The sequence below is a fragment of the Podarcis melisellensis genome, assembly GCF_964234715.1.
Source record: "Podarcis melisellensis genome assembly, chromosome: 16".
Classification (NCBI taxonomy): domain Eukaryota; kingdom Metazoa; phylum Chordata; class Lepidosauria; order Squamata; family Lacertidae; genus Podarcis; species Podarcis melisellensis.
This window is the reverse complement of record NC_138533.1, coordinates 58,998-77,341: the sequence shown is the minus strand read 5'-3', so window position 1 is coordinate 77,341 and position 18,344 is coordinate 58,998. Positions and strand designations below refer to the sequence as shown.

General features: G+C 54.9%; 1 protein-coding gene and 1 pseudogene across 3 annotated transcripts in view; both read left to right on the top strand.

Moving 5' to 3' along the window:
- The first annotated feature begins 2,765 nt into the window (after positions 1-2,765).
- On the top strand, positions 2,766-11,863 carry LOC309358521 (death-associated protein kinase 2-like; annotated as a pseudogene). The gene is made up of 12 exons (XR_014173399.1): positions 2,766-2,928; positions 3,387-3,458; positions 4,373-4,521; positions 4,772-4,993; positions 5,676-5,814; positions 5,925-6,054; positions 6,787-6,862; positions 8,085-8,237; positions 8,687-8,732; positions 8,937-9,026; positions 9,669-9,752; positions 9,908-11,863. The product of XR_014173399.1 is annotated as a death-associated protein kinase 2-like (transcript).
- A 3,107-nt stretch (positions 11,864-14,970) lies between these two features.
- INSRR (insulin receptor related receptor) overlaps positions 14,971-18,344 on the top strand; it is a gene marked incomplete at its 5' end in the record, with an annotated part of 30,082 nt that continues 26,708 nt past the window's right edge. Inside the window, one exon of one of the 2 annotated variants that reach the window (XM_081891315.1) lies at positions 14,971-15,085. In XM_081891315.1, the coding sequence (XP_081747441.1) occupies positions 14,971-15,085 (115 nt within the window). The remainder of the gene's footprint in view (positions 15,086-18,344) is intronic. The other variant, XM_081891316.1, reaches the window with a different exon arrangement.

Sequence of the window (18,344 nt, the reverse complement as noted above, 5' to 3'; positions counted from 1 at the left end):
GAGAAGGCGCAGTGGGCCAGCTATCCCACTGGGCAGTGGGGCTCTGGGCTGGCTCAGACACCATTTCATGCATTTCTGAACTCCTGAACTGCTGTTCAGCTCAAGTCCTGCTCCTGGGCTTCCCCTTCAGGTCCTTGTGGTTGGCCATGAGAACAGGATGCAGGCCTTTGGCTGGGTCCAGCAGCTGCAGCCAGACTCTTACGTTCTCTGCCTGTGTAACAGCAGCTTCACCTTGCCTGACCTTAGCCTGGATTTTTCAGAGCTGCAGCTACACGAACACAAAGACGGGAGGTAATTGCTCTCCAGCATTATCCAAACCAACCCCTGAGAAGTGAGGATGGGATTTCTGCCGAAATCAGAGCAGCCCTGGCCCAAGGAAGCATTTCTAGCACAATATGAAGTCAATAACTCTCTCCCCCCCCCCCTTGGTATTCTGCAGTATACTGCTCCTAAACAAGGAGGCTCTCTTGAGCTGCCAGGGCTGGTTATTGTGTGCAGACAAGGCTTTCCCAAGTTTGCTACAGGCACTAGGCTCTCAAAAAGATACCTACTGCCTTGCAGCTGGTCAAGGGAGGCAGAGAAAAGCAGAGTGGGAAGGGTTAAGAGAGTTTTAACTTCACTTTCAGTCTGGGTGACAGTTCTTTAAGCTTGGGCCACCGTGTCCACCCCTTGAAGGGTCTGTGCCCAGGCTGCCGGAAGTAAGGCGCATGCAGTCCAGGGGGCTCTAGCGGTGCTGCAGTTGGGCGCGAGCAGGGAGAGGCCTGCTGGCTCCGCGGCGGGAAGGAAGGATGGAAGGTCCTCACTGGGCAGCGGCTGGGAGGCCTGGCCAGGAAGGGGGCTGCGGCCGGGCCTCTCCTTGCAGGCGGAAAAGGAGCCCCTCCAGGCCCTCCTCCGCCGGCTGGGCTGCGGGGAGGGAGCCGGAGGCGCCTTTCGGAGATGCCCCTCGGAAGGGACTCTCCGGCCGGAGCGCGCCCTGCAGCAGCCCCCGAGGCGCCCACGGGAAGGAAAGGGTCCCGGGCTGGCGGGGCGGCTCCTCCTCTTCGGAGCGAGCCAGGACCAGACCGTCGGAGCTGCGGCCGGAGCAGGAGGGCTGGACTGCTCTCTCGGGCCGGCGCGGCTGGACCGGAGGGAAGCGCCCTGTCTATCCCCATTCGGGGCTCGCCGGGCTGTGGGAAGGAGGGCGGAGAGCGCGCCGGGCGGGCGGCTGTGCTTCGGTCCCGCCGAGGGGGGACCGTTGCCTCTCTTGGGAACTCGCCCCGCGCCGCTGCTCTGCGAAGGGAGCCCGAGAGCAGGGGATCGACTCTGCCTCCTTCCCCCACCCGCAGTGGATCTGCGCCGCCTCCAAGGCCAGGCAAGTCTCCTCCGTCCCTGAAGCAGGGGACCCCCGCCCACTCGGCAGCTCCTTCCTCGGGAGGAAGACCCTTTCTGCCGCCCGGCCAGGCGGGCTTTTCTCCCAGGAAAGCGGCGGCCGAGGATCGCAACTCGGCTGCTCCAGCGCGCTATCCCAAGGCGGAGGCGCCTCGAGAGCGCAGCTGAGGTGTCTGGAGGGGAGACGAGGCTCCCTGGAGGGTCTCTTCCCGCAGCCCCAGGACCTTTTCCCAGCACGGACCAACGCCGCCTGGCTGGTTCCTCGCATTTATTCGCTTGCCCGGGATTACCCGCCCTCCTTCCCCGGAGCTGCGTGTTGGGAGGCGCGCTTCCTTCCCTCCCTCCCTCCCTCCGAGTCCAGGAATTTGCCGCTTGCGACATATTTCCACCGCCCTCGCCCCGAGTTTTCCTCCTGCCTCAAATAAGGTGTTTGTGCTGCTGCTGCTGCGTTTGGGGCGTGCGAGGCCAGCTGGAAAGACAAATGCGCCCCCGGAGCAGCAGCGCCGTCCAGCTCCAGGCGGGGAAGGAATGCGTCCGCCGGGATGGATGCTTCGGCCCGCCCTGCTCCTCCCCGTCTCCAGGGCGAGGACCTCGGGCTGCCCGAGATGGGAAAGAGGCTGCTGGTGCTCCCGGGACCCGGCCTGGCTCGTGGGATCCCTGGCGCAGAGACAGCGAGACGCTTTCGCCTTCCTCCCGCGGCCCGTTTACGCGCTGCGGCTTTTGCACGCGCAGGCTTCTTTCTGGGCGGGGGCGCCGTGAAGCAAGGCCCCCTCCCTCTCTCTCCTCCTGGCAGGCTCCCCCCCCCGCTCCTGCCTCCCGCTTTAGCTGCCTGTCCGGCATTTCGCCCCCTCCCGAGCCTTTGGTCTCTCTCCTGGCAAAGGGATGGGCCGCCGGAGTTCGGGGGCAAAAGGTCCCGGATTCCGTCCCCCTGGCAGCATCTCCCCGCAGGGCCGAGAAAGCCCGAAGAGCCACAGTCAGTGCTCGACCTTCCAGAGAAACCTGCAAGCGCCATGCGAGCCCAGTCGCCCCTCCTGCTGTTGCGACCCCCAGGGCGGGCACGCAGAGCCTTCTTGTTTCGGATCCTGCGCGCAGACGCCCCAGACCTGCACCTCCTAGGCGGGGTTGTGTTTTCTTACGGAACAGGCCGCTCTCACATTAGCAGCTGCTTGCGAGCGGCCCGTCCGCACCACATCCCGCTTTGCTCGTTGTTCTGCGCTGCCCCCGGAGGGGCGACTCTTGCGCCATCGCGCAGCAAACGCCGAGTCCAAAAGCTTGCAGAAAGTGGCGGCCGCGCACAAATCGCCGGGCAAGCGCGATCCCAAGGCGCCCGGGTGCGCGGCCTCCTCCGCGAGCCCCCCCCCCATTCCTGCTGCCGCCCCGCTCCCCCCCGGGCGCCTCCGGGGAGCGCTTGGGCTCTCCGCCCCTTCCCGCAGGTGTGCCGAGGACTCCTTCCGCAGGAGGGCGAGGCTCCTCGGCTGGGAGGGGACTCGCCTGCCGCCGCCGCCGGAGCGCCAAGAGGAGGAAGTGGAAGCGCCCGGAGGTCGCGATGGTCGCCTGCAGGTGCCTCCCGGAGCTCCGAGGCGCCGAGGGCGGCGGCGGCGGCGAGAGGGGCCCGTGAGAGCGCGCGCGTGAGTGCGGGGAGCCGGCCAAGGGGGCTCCGTCACTTGCAGCCCCGCGGGGGAATCCGGCCTGTCTGCGGAGAGAGAGCGAGACCCCCCCCCCCGCCATGAGGAAGTGGCTCCTCTCTCCGTCGCCGAGGCCCGCGGAGCAGAAGCGCGACCGTCCCCCGGCGGGGAGGGAGCGGGACTGCGGGGCGGGGGCGGCCTGGGAGAGGCCCCTCCCGCGCGCGCACGTGTAGAAGGGCCGTGAGAAAGTGTGGGACGCGGGGTCTGGAAGCAGAGAGGAGATTCCCCGCTGCTGGTGCGGGTGGGGAAGGGCCTCGCTCCCGGCGGAGATACTGAGGGGGCGGAGAGCAGCCCATCCCTGGCAGGAGCTGACCGCTTCCTTTTCTTTTGCAGCTGATGGCCAAGGATGGCGGGGGCGAGGTCCTTGCCAGTGGTGAGGGGGGGCGCCTGGCCAGAAGCCCCGAGGTGAGTGGGGCATCCAGGGCTGGGCCTGGGCTGCTGCTGCTGCCCCCCCGTCCCAGCTGGGGGTCCCGGCATGCTCAGTGCACAGAGCCCTTCCTTTAGCCGCCAGAGACTTCCGTGCTTCCAGGAAGTTCTAAACATCTCACAACATGTGCTCAGGGTGCTTATTTTCTTTTTAAATCAGTGTTGGCCAAGTGGGTTTATTTCTTTGTAAAGCATGGGGGGGGGGGAGAAAATTGTGTGTGTCAGAGCAGAATGAATGCATATTGTTGCCTGTTGCCCCAATCTCTGAGCTGTGCGAGATCCTGGGGGTTTCAGGCCCACTCAGCGTTCATTCCTGACATGATGTATTTTTTGCTCTAGGAAGCTTAGTTTGGTCAGAATGGAGTCTCCACTTCCAGAATTAACACTAAATACATTACATCTGGTAAATGAGCCACCTTAGTCACTAGAGGGCTGTGAAAAATTGTGTCCCTGGCTTTCCAGACTTGTCTACTCATGTTCTATCTGAAACCAAAGGGCACATTGGTTGCAGGATGTGAATTTTTTTCCTGCTCTCTTACCCTACTACCAAGAACCTTGATTAAATTCTATGACATACTGGGTCCAGGGATTTAGGGGAGTCTGGCACCCACAAACACACAACAATATGAATGTCTAAAGAGGTTGGGGAACTTGCAGAAGACCATAAAGCCCTGGGTCCAAAATGGCCTAGTTGCACTACAGTTGGTAGAGTTTAATTACGACTGTGGGGTGGGTGGAAGGAAAGGGCTGAGACCAGGGTGCCCCCCCCACACACACACTGCAGGGGCTGCCCACATGAGTCGGGAAGGCGGTGCGGCATTTCCCCAGGACATCTTGTTCTGCTAACACATAGTGGGCTTTAAGACCTTGCCCTCCATCCCTGCTCTCTGCAGGAGGCCCTGTGCAACCTGGATGATGAGGACAATGACGAGGTCTTTGAGAGCCCCGACAGCCAAGGCCCACGGCCCGGCTGGACCACGTCAGCCACCTTCCGCCACTGCAGCGTGGATGAGCTTTATGAGCTCCTGGAGAAGCTGGGCAGGTGAGGACCCAGGAGCACCGGCGGCCGGTGGGAGGAGCAGGGCCGGGAGGGTCTGGGGACAGCAGAAGGGGTCTTCTGGGCCCAGCCCCCAGCGGCATCTCAGAGGGAAGCTGGGAGAGGCTCCTGACAGCTGCTGCCAGTTAGTGTAGACAGTGCAGAGCTCGATGACCCCTGCTGCTCTGACCTGACCAAAGGTCTCTTGCTGTGCTCTTCTCGTTGCTGCCCTTCTTCCCCTCCTCTCCCCACTCAGCGGCCACTTCGGGGTGGTCAGGCGCTGCCAGGAGCGCTGCACGGGCTCCTTCTATGCCGCCAAGTCCGTGAAGTTGCGGAAGCGAAAGGGGAGCCGCCTGGGCCTGGACCGCGAGCAAGTGGAGCGAGAGGTCTCCATTCTCCAGCAGCTCCAGCACCCCAACATCATGCGCCTCCATGACGTCTTTGCCGGGAAGGGCGAGGTGGTCCTGATCCTGGAGCTGTGAGTGTCGGAGGGGAGGGACTTGTTTTTGGGGTCCACACTCTGGCTTAGTCTGCTGCAGCAGAAGCAACAAGTTGCCTTGTGACACCTGAAAATATTCCTAGCTTTAACAAGGAAACCTCCATGCAAATGACCGCAAAGTGACCTCCAGGCCACAAAAACTCCTTTACCAAGAAACCTGTTTGGAAGCCCCCAAGCTATCAGCATTTTGCAGGAGGGGCTCAGTTGCACTTCTGGTTTGCACAATTAAGGGTGGAGTCAAAGGGCTCTGTCACCTTTTCACAGCAAATCAACTTTTAAAAATGAATGGGCTGTTCATGGTTTGGAACGTGATGGAGAAATGCATAGAAAAGCATGAGATGAACGAATTACTAAAGGGAAGGCATAGACACACTAAGGCATAGACACACCCTGTACGAGGGGAAGGAGGAGAAATCTAACTGTTTTGAGACTTCTGTCTCCCAGTTGCTCATAAAACCGGGGGTGCCACTACTATCGGGGGGACGGGACTCCAGGTCTCGTGACACCTTTGAGAAGACTGCAAAATAAATAATATTTTGTAGCACCTTGTGTTTCTTTCCTCCTCCTAATTCCCAAAGTGGGGCAGCTTAGGGAAGAGGTGGCTTGCCCGGGGGCACACGCCAGGCCAGCTGCCCCAAATCCACCCTCCCTCTCCCTCCAGCATCCACGGAGGGGAGCTGTTTGACTTCATCGCAGAGAAGGAGCTTCTGACGGAGACAGAAGCCATCCAGTTCCTGCAGCAGATCCTGCTTGGCCTGAGCTACATGCATTCCCGGCGCATTGCTCACTTTGACCTCAAGGTACGCCAGCCCTGTGAGGTGCTTCCTGGATCTCTGGAGGCTTTTGAGCAACACAGGAGTCTTCTCTGAGGGCGCCTTGGTCCTATCTCCTTCCCTGATCTCTTCTGCAGCCAGAGAACATCATGCTCTTCCAGAAGGATGCCCCCAACCCCCTGATCAAGATCATCGATTTTGGTCTGGCCCAGAAGCTCGAGGAAGGCGTGACCTTCAAAAGTTTGTGTGGGACTCCCCAGTACATTGGTAAGAGGGCAGAGCAAGCTGTCCCAGAGCCCCCGACGGAGGAACTTCCCGTGCCCTCAAACCAGCAGCTCAGCCCCTGCTGGGGGCCGGGGTGGACTTGGCCACAGCAGAGAAAATGTTGCTGTTGGTTGTCCGACTTCTTAGTTGCTTCTTACACCAAAAAATCTCCAAGCGACTTAACAACACCTTTAAAAGCTTAAGCATACCTGATAAAAGAGACACATTCTCCTCTCGGAAACACCTGCAATTAATGAAAACAACTGTTTTGGCAGCGAAACGAGAGTGTCCCAAAGGGCGTCCCATTTCTTGCCTGCTGCTTGCTCTTGTTTCGGAGGAACCTTCTCCCAGACACTTCCCCACAAAGGCAGGGCAGCCCATGAGCTCCAGCTGCCATCAGCCCCAGCCAGCCAGTGGCCAGGGAGCAGGACGGGAGTTTCAGTCCTGTGACATTGTCCAGAGCAGGGAAGCCAAGACCAGTCGGGGTGGGCTCAGACTCCCAGCAGCCAAGAGTTAAGGATGGTAATGGTGGTGGAGATCACCAGAGTTTGGGATCGGAGGGGCTCCTTTTTAAAGCTGAAGATAATAAATTCAGGAGGAGGCTAGGCAGCACCGAGGCTGTGGTGGCTCTCTGGGGCCCGAAGGCCAGGGAAGTGTCCCGTCTCTCTAGTTTAATGGGAACCCCTTCTTGGTTTCTCAGCGCTGACACCGTTTTGCCCATTTCTTCTTCCTCAGCTCCTGAAGTGATCAACTATGAGGCTCTGAGCACAGCAACGGACATGTGGTAAGAAGCAGTAGCAAGTGTGTGCGTGTGGGTGTGTGTGTGTGAGAGAGAGAGACTCTGTGCCAACATCCTGCATGCCCTTGGGTGGCTGGGGCAGGTGGGGGAAGAGCGAGCGCCTGAGGCCCTCCAGGAAGTGCTCACATGCCGGACTCAGGCCTCCAAAGCACCACAGGAAAAAAAGTGCACAAGCTAAGCTCATGTTGGGTTTGTGTTTTACCTGTCTAATATGAAGACAGCCACCCCACCTGCCACCAGGCTGAGGCCTTCCTCCAGTCCCACCAGTCCTCCCTGAGTTTTCCCTTTGTCTGCTTGGGGTGGCCCACCCCACAGCCCTCCTGCCCTCCGCCCTGGATTTTCCATGCCCCCCCAGTCCTCAGGTGTCCTGTCAAGGAATGTACTTGCTGTGTGCTCCCTTCAGCTTCTCTCTCTCTCTCTCTCTCTCTCTCTCTCTCTCTCTCTCTCTTTCTCTCTCTCTCTCTCTCTCCCTTTTTCTTCCAGGAGCATCGGCGATTACCTATATATTGTAAGTACCTTGAGACTCCCTGTATTTGAGGCTGAGGGTGGGCGTGGGCAGTACTGGTGATGGCAGGGCAGGGCCTCAGAATTACTTACACCTAGGATGCATTTTAATCCATTAAAAAATGTAATTCGCCCTCAGAGGAAAAGAACAATTAGAAAATACTTTTTAAAATGGTGCTAAAGACGATGACTCCCTGTCGTCTCAGCCTTTGATGACCTGAATGGCTTGATTCCAGAATCTGGTCTTGAGGTCTGGCCTTGCTGCTTTCCTGTTCTCCTCCTGGCCAGGGGTTTATATTGGATCCCCCCCCCCTTTGTGCTGTATAGTATGTTTTCATTGCACCTTTACTGGAAGCTCTCCTGCGATGACAACGTAATGAAGGCCAGTCTATAAATAAAGAAAGGAAGCTGCGTCTTCCCAAATGCCCCTCCGTTCTGCAGGTTGCCAGCATTGTAGGAGCAATGGAGGAAATGGCACCTGGAGGGCAGAAGATCTCCCCCCTTTATTGGTCCTCATTAGCTACTTTCCGTAGCTGATTTTTTTAGGACATTTGTTGATTTTGCATAAGGCTCCTTCAGTAAGTGCAAGCTCTCTTGTAAGAATTCAGGTTTTTAAATAATTCTTAAATGATTGCACGCCCGCCCACCCATGCTTGTCTGCTCTGAATAATGCCTGCTTGATCCCCGCCGTGAGGTTTCCTTTTGATCCTGCCTTCTCTGCCCTTTGCAGACTGAGCGGCATGTCCCCCTTCCAGGGAGAGACGGACGCAGAGACCCTGACCAGTGTTGTCTCCGGCACCTACGAGTTTGAGGACAAGTACTTCAGCCAAACATCAGAGCTGGCCAAGGACTTCATCCGGCAGCTGTTGGTGAAGGAACCTGGGTAATGGCCCACCAGGGGTGGTTCTCTCAGGTTCTCAGTTTTCCTGTCTTAAATTCAGTTCTCCACATTTCAACAGCAATCTGCAATGAAAAAATGCCTCCTCATCAGCATTTTGGGATGAATTTCTCCTAGTGGACACATTTTACAATGCTTCCATAATGCATTTTTTGTGTCTCACTTTTACTAATATGTGTGTTTTTAATGAACACACAACTTAGCTGGAAGCTGCATTCAGAGGAGTGCAAATTTTGAAGGATGACTACCTTTTGCTTCTCAAATTGTTCTGGAAAGAGCAAACAAGGGAGGTTTGCCTTTGAGATTCCGCCCCCCTCTCCCTCCTGGTGGGACTTTGGCTCAGGCCCCAGAGGGATTCTCCTGCAGGCCTCTCTCTCTCCCCTCCAGCGGGGAAATGACAGAAAGTCAGATGTGCGTTTTTTCCTCTGTTTCAGAGACCGAATGTCGGCCGAGGAATGCCTCATCCACCCTTGGATCAAGGTCAGAGCCTGGGAGGGGAGGCTGGCTGGGGAAGCTGCCTTAGACTGAGCCAGACCTTCGGGATCTGTCCTTGAGCTCTAGCTTGAGATTTTCGGGAACCCTCCTTGGTTTCTTCTCTGTCCCCATCCTGGCCTGAACTGATGGGGGAGGGGAGGCAGGAGGATTTTGGCAATGGGCAGAGTTGCAGGTGCCTGTTTTTTCCAGCCCCTGACCCGGAAGCAGGTTGCGAACCGGAGCCGCTCCTCCATCAACATGAAGAACTTCCGCAAGTTCAATGCTCGCCGGAAGTGGAAGGTAAATTGAGCAGCCCCCCCCCCCGCCTGCACCCTCAAAGCCAGTCAGCAAAAAGAAGCCAGAGGGTGCGGGACACCTGTCCCTACTCTGACCTGAACCATTATTATTATTATTATTATTATTATTATTATTATTATTATAGTTTCACTTATGAATTGCTTCCTATGAGGCACTTGAAGTGATCTGCAGTGAAACATTGCCTATATAAAAACAGTTGCTTGCACACATGAAAACAATTCAAAAATCAAAAGAGCAATTGCATACAGTTGTGCCTTGAGACTCGAACGATTTGGCTCCTGAACGCTGCAAATCTGGAAGTGAGTGTTCCGGTTTGCGAAGGTTCTTTGGAACTCAGACATCCGCGGCTTCCGATTGAGTGCAGGAAACTCCTGCAGCCAATCGGAAAATGTGCCTTGGTTTTTGAACGTTTTTGGAAGTCAAATGGACTTCCGGAATGGATTCCTTTTGAGAACCAAAGTATGACTGTATTTAAGCCCAGTTTCAAATCCAGGGCAAATCCCAACAGCTCACCATCTCCCCTTCAGAGGCTTTTTGAAAGAGACATCTGTGGGCTGTGAGGGAGGGGCGCAAGGTCTTCCTGCGAGAGGCTCTGTGCGCCTCATCTCTGCATTTCCTCTCCAGCTCTCCTACAACATGGTGTCGGCCTGCAACCGCCTCTGCCGGATGGGCCTCCTGTGCCAGCAGAAGCGGGAGGAGGAGAACTTGGTGAGTGCCCTTTCCTGGGCGATGGCCTCCTTGCCCTGCTTCTCAACTCCTGACCGGGAACCCTCCCCTGCCTCTGACCCCCATGTCTTCCCTCCCAAGCCACCCTTGCCTGGCTTTCGTCCCCTTCACTCTGCCCTCCTCTGCCCCCCAAACAGCGCGGCTGCGAGAGCGACCAGGAGGGGGAGGCCAGCAGCCCTGTCACCCTCTTCCGCAGGCGAAGGAGCAGCTGCTCGTGATCGGGGACACCGGGAGGCAGGAGGCAGCCTGCTCTTCCAACCCCATCCATTCACCAACCCAGGAGGGCGCGGCACAGCATCTCGGGCAGCTCCAGCCTTCGACAACCAGCCCATGGTTGCTGCAATGTGGACAGGAAAGGGGCCTGCTGGGAGGGAGCCCAGCATTAAATGCCTGCGTTGCCCTACACTCCTGCTGTGCCAAGAGGGGGGGGGTGTTCCCATTGTGGGCGGGAGACAGCTCTCTCTCTGCCTCCAGCTCCCTGGGGCTTGGCATTTTGGTCAGATGGCTTCCAGCAGAGGCAAGCATTTGGGGCTTCTTAAAAAAATGCTTTGTATGTATGTTTGCTTTTGGGGAGCAGGAGATTCACTTCCCAACTATTTCTGACCTACTTGGGGAACAGAACTCCGCTCCCCCCCATGCCAGCACCCCCCACTACCCATCCCTTCCTCCAGGAATTCGTGACCAAAAAAGGTCCCTGGTCACTTTTTAATAATGTGCCTAGCGTTAATGATATCTATACAAGCAAAGAAATGAAACATCTGTGTCTTCCTGCTCGGCTGCTTTTTGTTTTTGCTGAATTTGGTTCACGTTAAAAGGTCAAGCAGATAAACGATTGCTTCACAAAGTGGTTTGTGAGTGATTCCCAAGGATTCAGGTGTCCCCTCTTTCTAGGATTTCATGAAGGGACTGTAGACAAGTTCTTTCCTCTCTCTCTCTTAGCACCTATAATCTCCCACCCACACAGTCCACACTGGGGGAAAAGTAATATCTGCCCACCTTGCAGAGATGCTGCCACGAGGGTTCAGTGGCCACTAGTTTAACTAGTTCAGCATAGAAAGCTGCCATTGGGCTTCATCTAGCTCAGTGTTGCCTGCACTGACTGGCAGCAGTGGCCTGCCAAGGTTTCAGATGAGAAGCCTTTCCCACCGGCGCCTGGAGATGCCCTGCCACTGAGCCGCGGTGGTCCTTCCCAAGCCAAGCGACACGTTGATGCCCCCCCCCCTGCTGCCGAGATGGGAGAGGCCGAGGCGGCCTTGAGCCCAGCAGGGCAAGGCACCTGGCTCTGTCCTCTTCCCAGAGTGTTGTTGTTTAGTCGTTTAGTCGTGTCCGACTCTTCGTGACCCCATGGACCAGAGCACGCCAGGCACTCCTGTCTTCACGCCTGTTGCCTTTGTCCGTGGAGTTTTCTTGGCAGGGATACTGGAGTGGCTTGCCGGTTCCTGCTCCAGGTGGATCACGTTTGGTCAAAACTCTCCACTATGACCTGTCCATCTTTGGTGGCCCTGCACGGCATAGCTCATAGCTTCTCTGAGTTATTCAAGCCCCTTCGCCACGGCAAGGCAGTGATCCATGAAGGGGCTTCCCAGAGTAGACAGCAGATAAAAATCATTCCAGAGGCTGCAGGGGGCAGAGTTGGCCAGCAGGGGGCACCACAATGCAAGGACTGAGACCATGGGGAGAGAGGTCAGGAGGGCCAGTGTGAAGAGTTCAGGGTGGTTTTTGTGGAGTGGAGTAAAAAGGGTCTTCTTGTGGTCAGCAGAGGGTGCTCCAGTATATAAGGACTCTGGTCTTCTAGATATTCACACACACACTTTCATATTCGTGGAAAGAATTGTAAAAAGTATTACCAACATGGTGAATTGTTTCTGTTAATTATGCAGCGATCACTGTTTGTCATGCCCTGTGTTTCATTTCCTCTGACCCCACTGTTTACAACTCCGCCACCACTTTGATGCCGCTTTGTTTGATATATTTTGTATGTCTTAAATTTTCGTACACCACTTGTGACTTTACTGGACAGCTGACGGTTTTGCACAAGGCCTCCGCGGCCCACAAAAGTTTATTATGCCATAATAAATTTGTTAGTCTTTAAAGTGCCGCGAGATTCTTCTGTTCCTTTTGCTTTGGGGCGGAGGGCCTCCTCCTCCTCCTCCTCCTCCTCTTTGGCAAGCGATCACACCTCCTCTCGTCCGCTGCTCTGGAGCCTCTTCTCCTCAGGCTGCCTTTGCTGCCGTCCTGGGGTGTGACCTGCCTGCTTGTGTTGGTGGAAGTGCGGGGGAACGTTGCACTTGGCCAAGACGACTCTGCACATGCGCACACCAGGAGGCCTCTGGCGAGAGCAGAGCTGGGTGACGGCCCTCCTTTGTCAGTTCTTGCACACCATGTGCCCCAACTGAGCACGAAGGCCAGCGGGAGAGGGAGTGTGCGCATCGTGCAATATATATAAGCACATAGTTTTAAAGAGCGCAAGTCATCACAGACGCCAGACTTACTTCAGTGCAGGACTGACCTTTGGGGATGCAGGATTTTTGTGTGGCCTGTTCATTGTTTCAGCTTTGGCTGCCTAGATTTTGGCAAAGGCTGTCCAGGGATTAAAGTGTTTGTACGATCTGTCAAGTTGTGCCTGATTGATTATTATCTGCTCTGCGGCTCGTTACTTAGCCAATTGCCTGGATACTTCACAGGCAACCTGTTTTGCCAGGGGTGAACTGTTTGAAATCATTACCTAAAGTCGTTAATTGAGCAAGTTGAACAGGCTGGCTTTTGGAAAGCCACAGTGAGACAGGGAGCGACTAAACAGCCACCTGATTACTAGTGTGGCAGTTGCAGCCAAGGGGTGGGACTCCCTCATCATGTTGAATAATCCAACGCCTTTTCTGTTTCGAGCTGTCAGTCTGTCGGTCATGCCCTCAGTCTTGACTAAAGCAAGTTGGGCGGCCCTTCTGGGTGCAATTCAAGGTAGCAGCTTTAATTTTACAGATTTGAAAACTATTTCACAGCCAGAAGGTGAAGCACAAAAGATTTGAGATTGTGCACACACCACACATTTAGAGCACATGACTTCCCACTAAAGAATCCTAGGAACTGTGGTCTGTTGTGGGTGCTGGGAATTGTAGTTCTGTGACTACAGTTCCCAGGGTTCTGGGAGTGGCTGGGAGCAGAAATGCACTGTAAAGGTGTAGCACTTTAAATCCAACAGAAGCCAAACTTGACAACATAACCTATGCTGAAGGGCCAGGAACCCTAACCTTAAAGTCCCACCTTTGGTCTCTAGCAGGTTGTTACCTTCCTCCAGTTTTAGTGAAGAAAGGAGCAAACAGAGTTTATAATGAAACCCAACTTTGTGTAGAAAACTAACAAGCCTGTTTGCAAAATGATCCCCAAGCCTGACGCCTGTAAAAAGGAAAAACTTGCTTTCTGCAAAGTTTGCAGTTCATGAAGGGGTGAATGAGAGTTTACTTTGACCGGACTCTGACTGGTTGAAAAGTCAGCAGTTGGCAAGGTTTAGCTGTAAGGAAGCCGCAAGCGACGAGGTTTCTGGACTACAACTCCCATAATCCCAGAGCATCAGACACACTGGCTGCTGGGAGTCCCAGTAGTGTCTGGAGGCCTGCAAGTACCCATTAAAGTTAGGACATCTCTGCCTTAGGTAGAGAAATCCCAATAGGAAGGATAGTGTGGTACCTTTTCTAATTTAGTATGTGTGTTTAAATGATTGTTTATCTTGCTCTTCCATCACAAATGCTCCCCCAGTGGCTCACAAATCACTTTAAAAACATAAAGACAGTTCCTGCTCTCAGACATACAATCTAAAAACATGACAGAAAAGGAAAATGGTTTGAGAAGGAAGAGGAAATGAGTACCATGTGACTCAGCCATTCAGGCGACCGACAGAAACCCCATGTGATCTACTGAGCTGCAGAGCCAACCTCTGGGAGGGATCTGAGTGGGGGTGCTGAGGAGGGTAGAGGGGCAGGGCTGGGTTGGTGCTTGCAGTGAAGAGTCCCCCTGAGCACGTGCAGAGTGCATTGAACGGGGGAGTCCCCACGTTTAGAGATTAGAGGAAGGGCGTCCAAATGTTGCCTAGGGGGCAGCAAGGTTGGTTGGAGAAGCAGAGAGCGGTCCCTGTCCTCGGAACAAATCTTGGCTCCACCTGTGAAATGGGACTTTCTTCTGCTCTGCTCTAGACAGAAGAAGAAGGAAATCTCCTCTCAGAAAAGGTTGAATAAGGAACGTACGGAGCGGCCTTATACATACTGCATGGGAGCAATGGTCCATCTAGCTCCCCGTTGTCTACCCAGGACTGGCAGCCGTGGCTTTCGGGCAGGGCATCTCCCGCGCGGAGATGGTGCCAGTGGGGACCTGGGCTCCGCATGCCAAGCAGCTGCTCTGCCCCGGAGCTTCGCCCTTCCTTCCCAAACAAGAGGCGCTCCTGCCAGTTAGTGCAGTTGGTCTTCTGCCCCCAGCCGGTTTCCTGCCCTGGTTTCCCCTCTGCTCCTCTTTCATCGGCGCCCCTTTTGAGCCCCGCTCTTCTCGCCTCTGCACCCCGTTCCTGCCCTGAGGGGCTTTCCCTGCCCCCACCCCTCCTGATTGCCCCCCACTTTCTCTCCCTCCAGCGGCTGCTCCTCACTCCTTTCCTTATTTCCCAAACAAGAAAGGGAAGCCAGTTCCTCCGTCCAACCTCATCTTGCTCCAGTTGTCAGGCTAAATATTTTGAAGTAACAACCGAAAACAAACTGCTGGAACTGGCCCAGTTCTGGCTCTCCAGCCCTCGAGCAAGAGGCGGGCTGCTTCTCTCTCGCCCCCCCCCCCCCCGGCCACACACAACCACAACGGGCAAGCCGTGCTTGTGTGCAAAAGGTCCTGTGTTGCCTGGCTCCGCCCCTGAGCTGCCCTGGCGGGGATGTTTCCACTCTCCCTCCTTTCCCGGTGCCCAGGTGCCGGAGTCCCGGGGGGGGGGGCAGATGCTTCTGGGCTGTAGGATGGAGAGCAGCCGCTGCCGCCCCCGGGAGGGACCAGCCAGAGCCCAGGGGCTGCCACTCACCCCTTTGCTGTGGACCTGACCCTCTGTGGTGAGAGGGGGGCTCTCCACCTCCCCCATGAAAGAGAAACCCCGGCCTCTTGTGATCGAGAGCGGAGCCCAGCCAACGTCTCCACCTCCCCCCCCCCCAGTGTTGCCCCCTCCTCTCCTCCTTTGCCCATGGAGCGGAAGGTGAAAGGAGGGAGCCCCGCTCTCGCCTTCTGGCCGGCCAAGGAAGCCCTGCTCATCCTTTGCCTCTTCTGGCTGGCTCCGCCTGAACCCGCTGCAGCAGAAAGTAAGTGCCTCCTGAGCCGGGCAGCTGCTGGGGTGCGGGGGGGGGTGCAGAAGTGCTTGGCGGGGGGCGGGGTGGTGGTGCCCAGGTGGTGCTTTGCTGCAGACTCAACTCCCCCCCCTCCTCCCCAAAGCGTCAGCCCAGGTAGGAAGAAGCCTTCGACTTGCTCACCTCACCAAGCGCCCTGCAACCTGGCCCAGAGCAGAATTGGGAGATCTCCAATTCCGCGCTCAAGAGTTGGCCGGGACAAAGAAACACCCACCGTACACTTCATGCAGGACTATGGCAGATAAAGGCCGGGTGGCCGGGGGTGGTCTATTATGGGCAGCTGGGTGATGCTGGGGGTGCTGAGAGCCCCCCGGCTGACTGGGTTCCACATTTGAGGGGCTTGTCCGAGGGGGTAAAGAGCTTCCCTTCGGAGTGTGTTAATTATTGTAATCAAGGATCTCACTGGGCAAGAGCTCCTGGTATTTAACCCATCAGTTGTCCTGATCCGCTTATTAAGAATGATGTCAGGCAGGAAAAGTCTTGACTGATAAACTAATTGCAGCTAGAATTAAAACTCCGCAAAACACACACGAGAGCAGCTACGAAGCCCCCGCTGGTGGTGAAACTGGCTCTCTGGATAAGATTTAAGAGAGGAAGAAAATGTTTGACTCACGTTGTCTTGAGTGTGTTCATATTTCTGCGTGTTTTGTTTTTAAATAGATGATTTGGCCAAGGGAGAGTCTCATTTACTGATGTGTTTATCGCGTGTGTTGGCTGCTAGAAGGGAGAATTACTTTGTGTGTTTGTTTTATTGGTCTTCGCTGAGCATAAGTATTTATTTTTTTCCTCTGGGGAAATTCAATAAAAAGTCTGCATCTGTACTGGAATTGTTTTAGCACATCTAAAAAATCTATTTAAAACAATAAACTGTTTGCTTGTTGCTTGCTGCCCTGGGCTCCTTGGGAAGAAAGGGTGAATGAATGAATCAATGAATGAAAAACTTTGGGCACCTTAGAGACTTAACATATTTATCATGGCCTAAGCTTTCGTGGACAACAGTTTACTTTGTCAGATGTGAGTGGACTGTAATCCACAAGGGCACTTATGCCAGACTTTGGCAACCTAGTCACACAATATTTCTCTAACTTGGGTCTCCAGCTGTGGTTGGACTACAACCCTTGGTGTCTACCTACCTGTCCTGTTATGGATAAAGTGAGGACAGCAGGTGTGTGAGGGAACAGGGACCCAAGTATCTTGTGTAAACTGGCCGGATTTATAGGCCAGGCACACAAAAGTAACTTTCTCTGTCGGCAAACAGAGCAGAACCAAAACACAGAGGTTGTTGCAAAGCAGGTTGTGCTTGGCTCAACTGAGGGAAGAATTTGCCCCACATAAGAGGGGAAACCAGCCCTCAACCCCCAGCCCATTGAGTCAGGAGCAAAAGGTTGGAGGAACAGATGGTCTGATGCTAGTAAGTGGCAGCAGGGCCCCCTGGAAAACGGCAGTTGTGGGGATTTAGCAAGACCCCCAGCAGCAGAGCCAGCAGTGGGCCAAGAGGGATCCCGGGGCATTGCTGCTGTGAGCAGAATGGCAGAAACCAGGCTGTGTGGCTCTTAAGCCCTCCAGGACCGTCACGTTTCACAGAGCTGCAAACTGGAAACTTACCCTGCTCTTCCCAGCCCCGCTTGAGTCGACTGGTGTATAATGAGGTCAACCCAAGCCCCTCTTCCCACTTGTGTCGCCCAGAAATTGGTATTATTCAAAGGCAATCGCTCCCTCTGGCAATGAAGGCAGCACACAGCCATCATGCCTAGCCTCCCTGAATACAGTGGTACCTCGGGTTACAGACACTTCAGGCTACAGACGCTTCAGGTTACAGACTCCGCTAACCCAGAAATAGTACCTCGGGTTAAGAACTTTGCTTCAGGATGAGAACTGAAATTGTGCTCCGGCGGCACGGCAGCAGCAGGAGGCCCCATTAGCTAAAGTGGTGCTTCAGGTTAAGAACGGACCTCCTCTTTTACAGCTGTTGGCCATAACTTCCTATTGTTGCAGTTCCAGATAGGTAGCCGTGTTGGTCTGCCATAGTCAAAACAAAAAAATTCCTTCCAGTAGCACCTTAAAGACCAACTAAGTTAGTTCTTGGTATGAGCTTTCGTGTGCCATGCACACTTCTTCAGATGAGTGTTTTTCCTATTGTTGGAGAGAGTTCTGTGGTTTAACTGCGCTCTGCGCAAAGAAGTCCTTCGTTTTGTCAAACCTGAATTTTCCAATAACCAGTTTCATTGGGTGTTCACAAGTTAAAGACTCCCTGCCTGAAACTTTGGGGGTCTGCTGCTGGCCAGGGTAGGTATTGCTGTACTAAATGGGCCCCAGTGATCTGACCAGGGCCGGATTGAGGTTTGATGAGGCCCTCAGCTCCTGAAGGTAATGGGGCCCTTTATATGTCCAGCTGTCCTTTGTCAACAACAAATTGTTGCTGTTTTTTGTGTTGAATATATGCTATATGGTAACTTATGGACCTAATAGGTATCTAAAGCCATTTGCACACGCAGAATGTAGGCACCCAATATATAGAAAGGAGCAAACCAGGGATATTTTAGGGAGCAGGCTAGCAAGCGGGGCCCATTACTTACATCATAGGAGCCTACACAACACAAAACACTGTTCCTGTATGTAAACTTTATTTTATATTTTGGAAATGTACATCCATTTTTTCCCTTTAAATTTTTTGGGGTCCCACAAGAGAGTGGGCCCCTAAGCTATAGCTTGTTTAGCTTATATGTAAATCTGGCACTGGGTCCGACGTGTTGCAAGGCAGCTGCCCCTGTCCCTAGATCCTGCTGCCTGAGAGAGCCTTTGGTGGGGAGAAGGCGCTTCCTGTGCCCCTTTGCTGGATTCCAGGGGCATAAAGGACTGCAGGGAGGTGAGTCACAGGAGGCCTGGCTGGCAACTCTCCAGGCAGCAACAGGAGAGCCCTAGACCAGAGATGAGTCTTTGTGGGTTGGTGGGGGGCAGCTTCCAGCTAACTCCAGGTGGGAAAGGCAGGAATGGAGACATGGAAGAGGCTGACCCTCGCCCTAATGGGGCCAGCTTGCCAGGAGGATCACCTTGGAGCCCAGCCAGCATCTGCCCACCAGGCTGCCCAGGTGCCCTCCCTTTGTTAACATGGTGCTAGTTTTGCCTTGGAAAGCTCAAAGCAGCTCATGCCCCAAGCACGACAATTTTAGCTAACGAGAAGCCCCCACCCCGTCCCCACCAGCCCACTGGGATG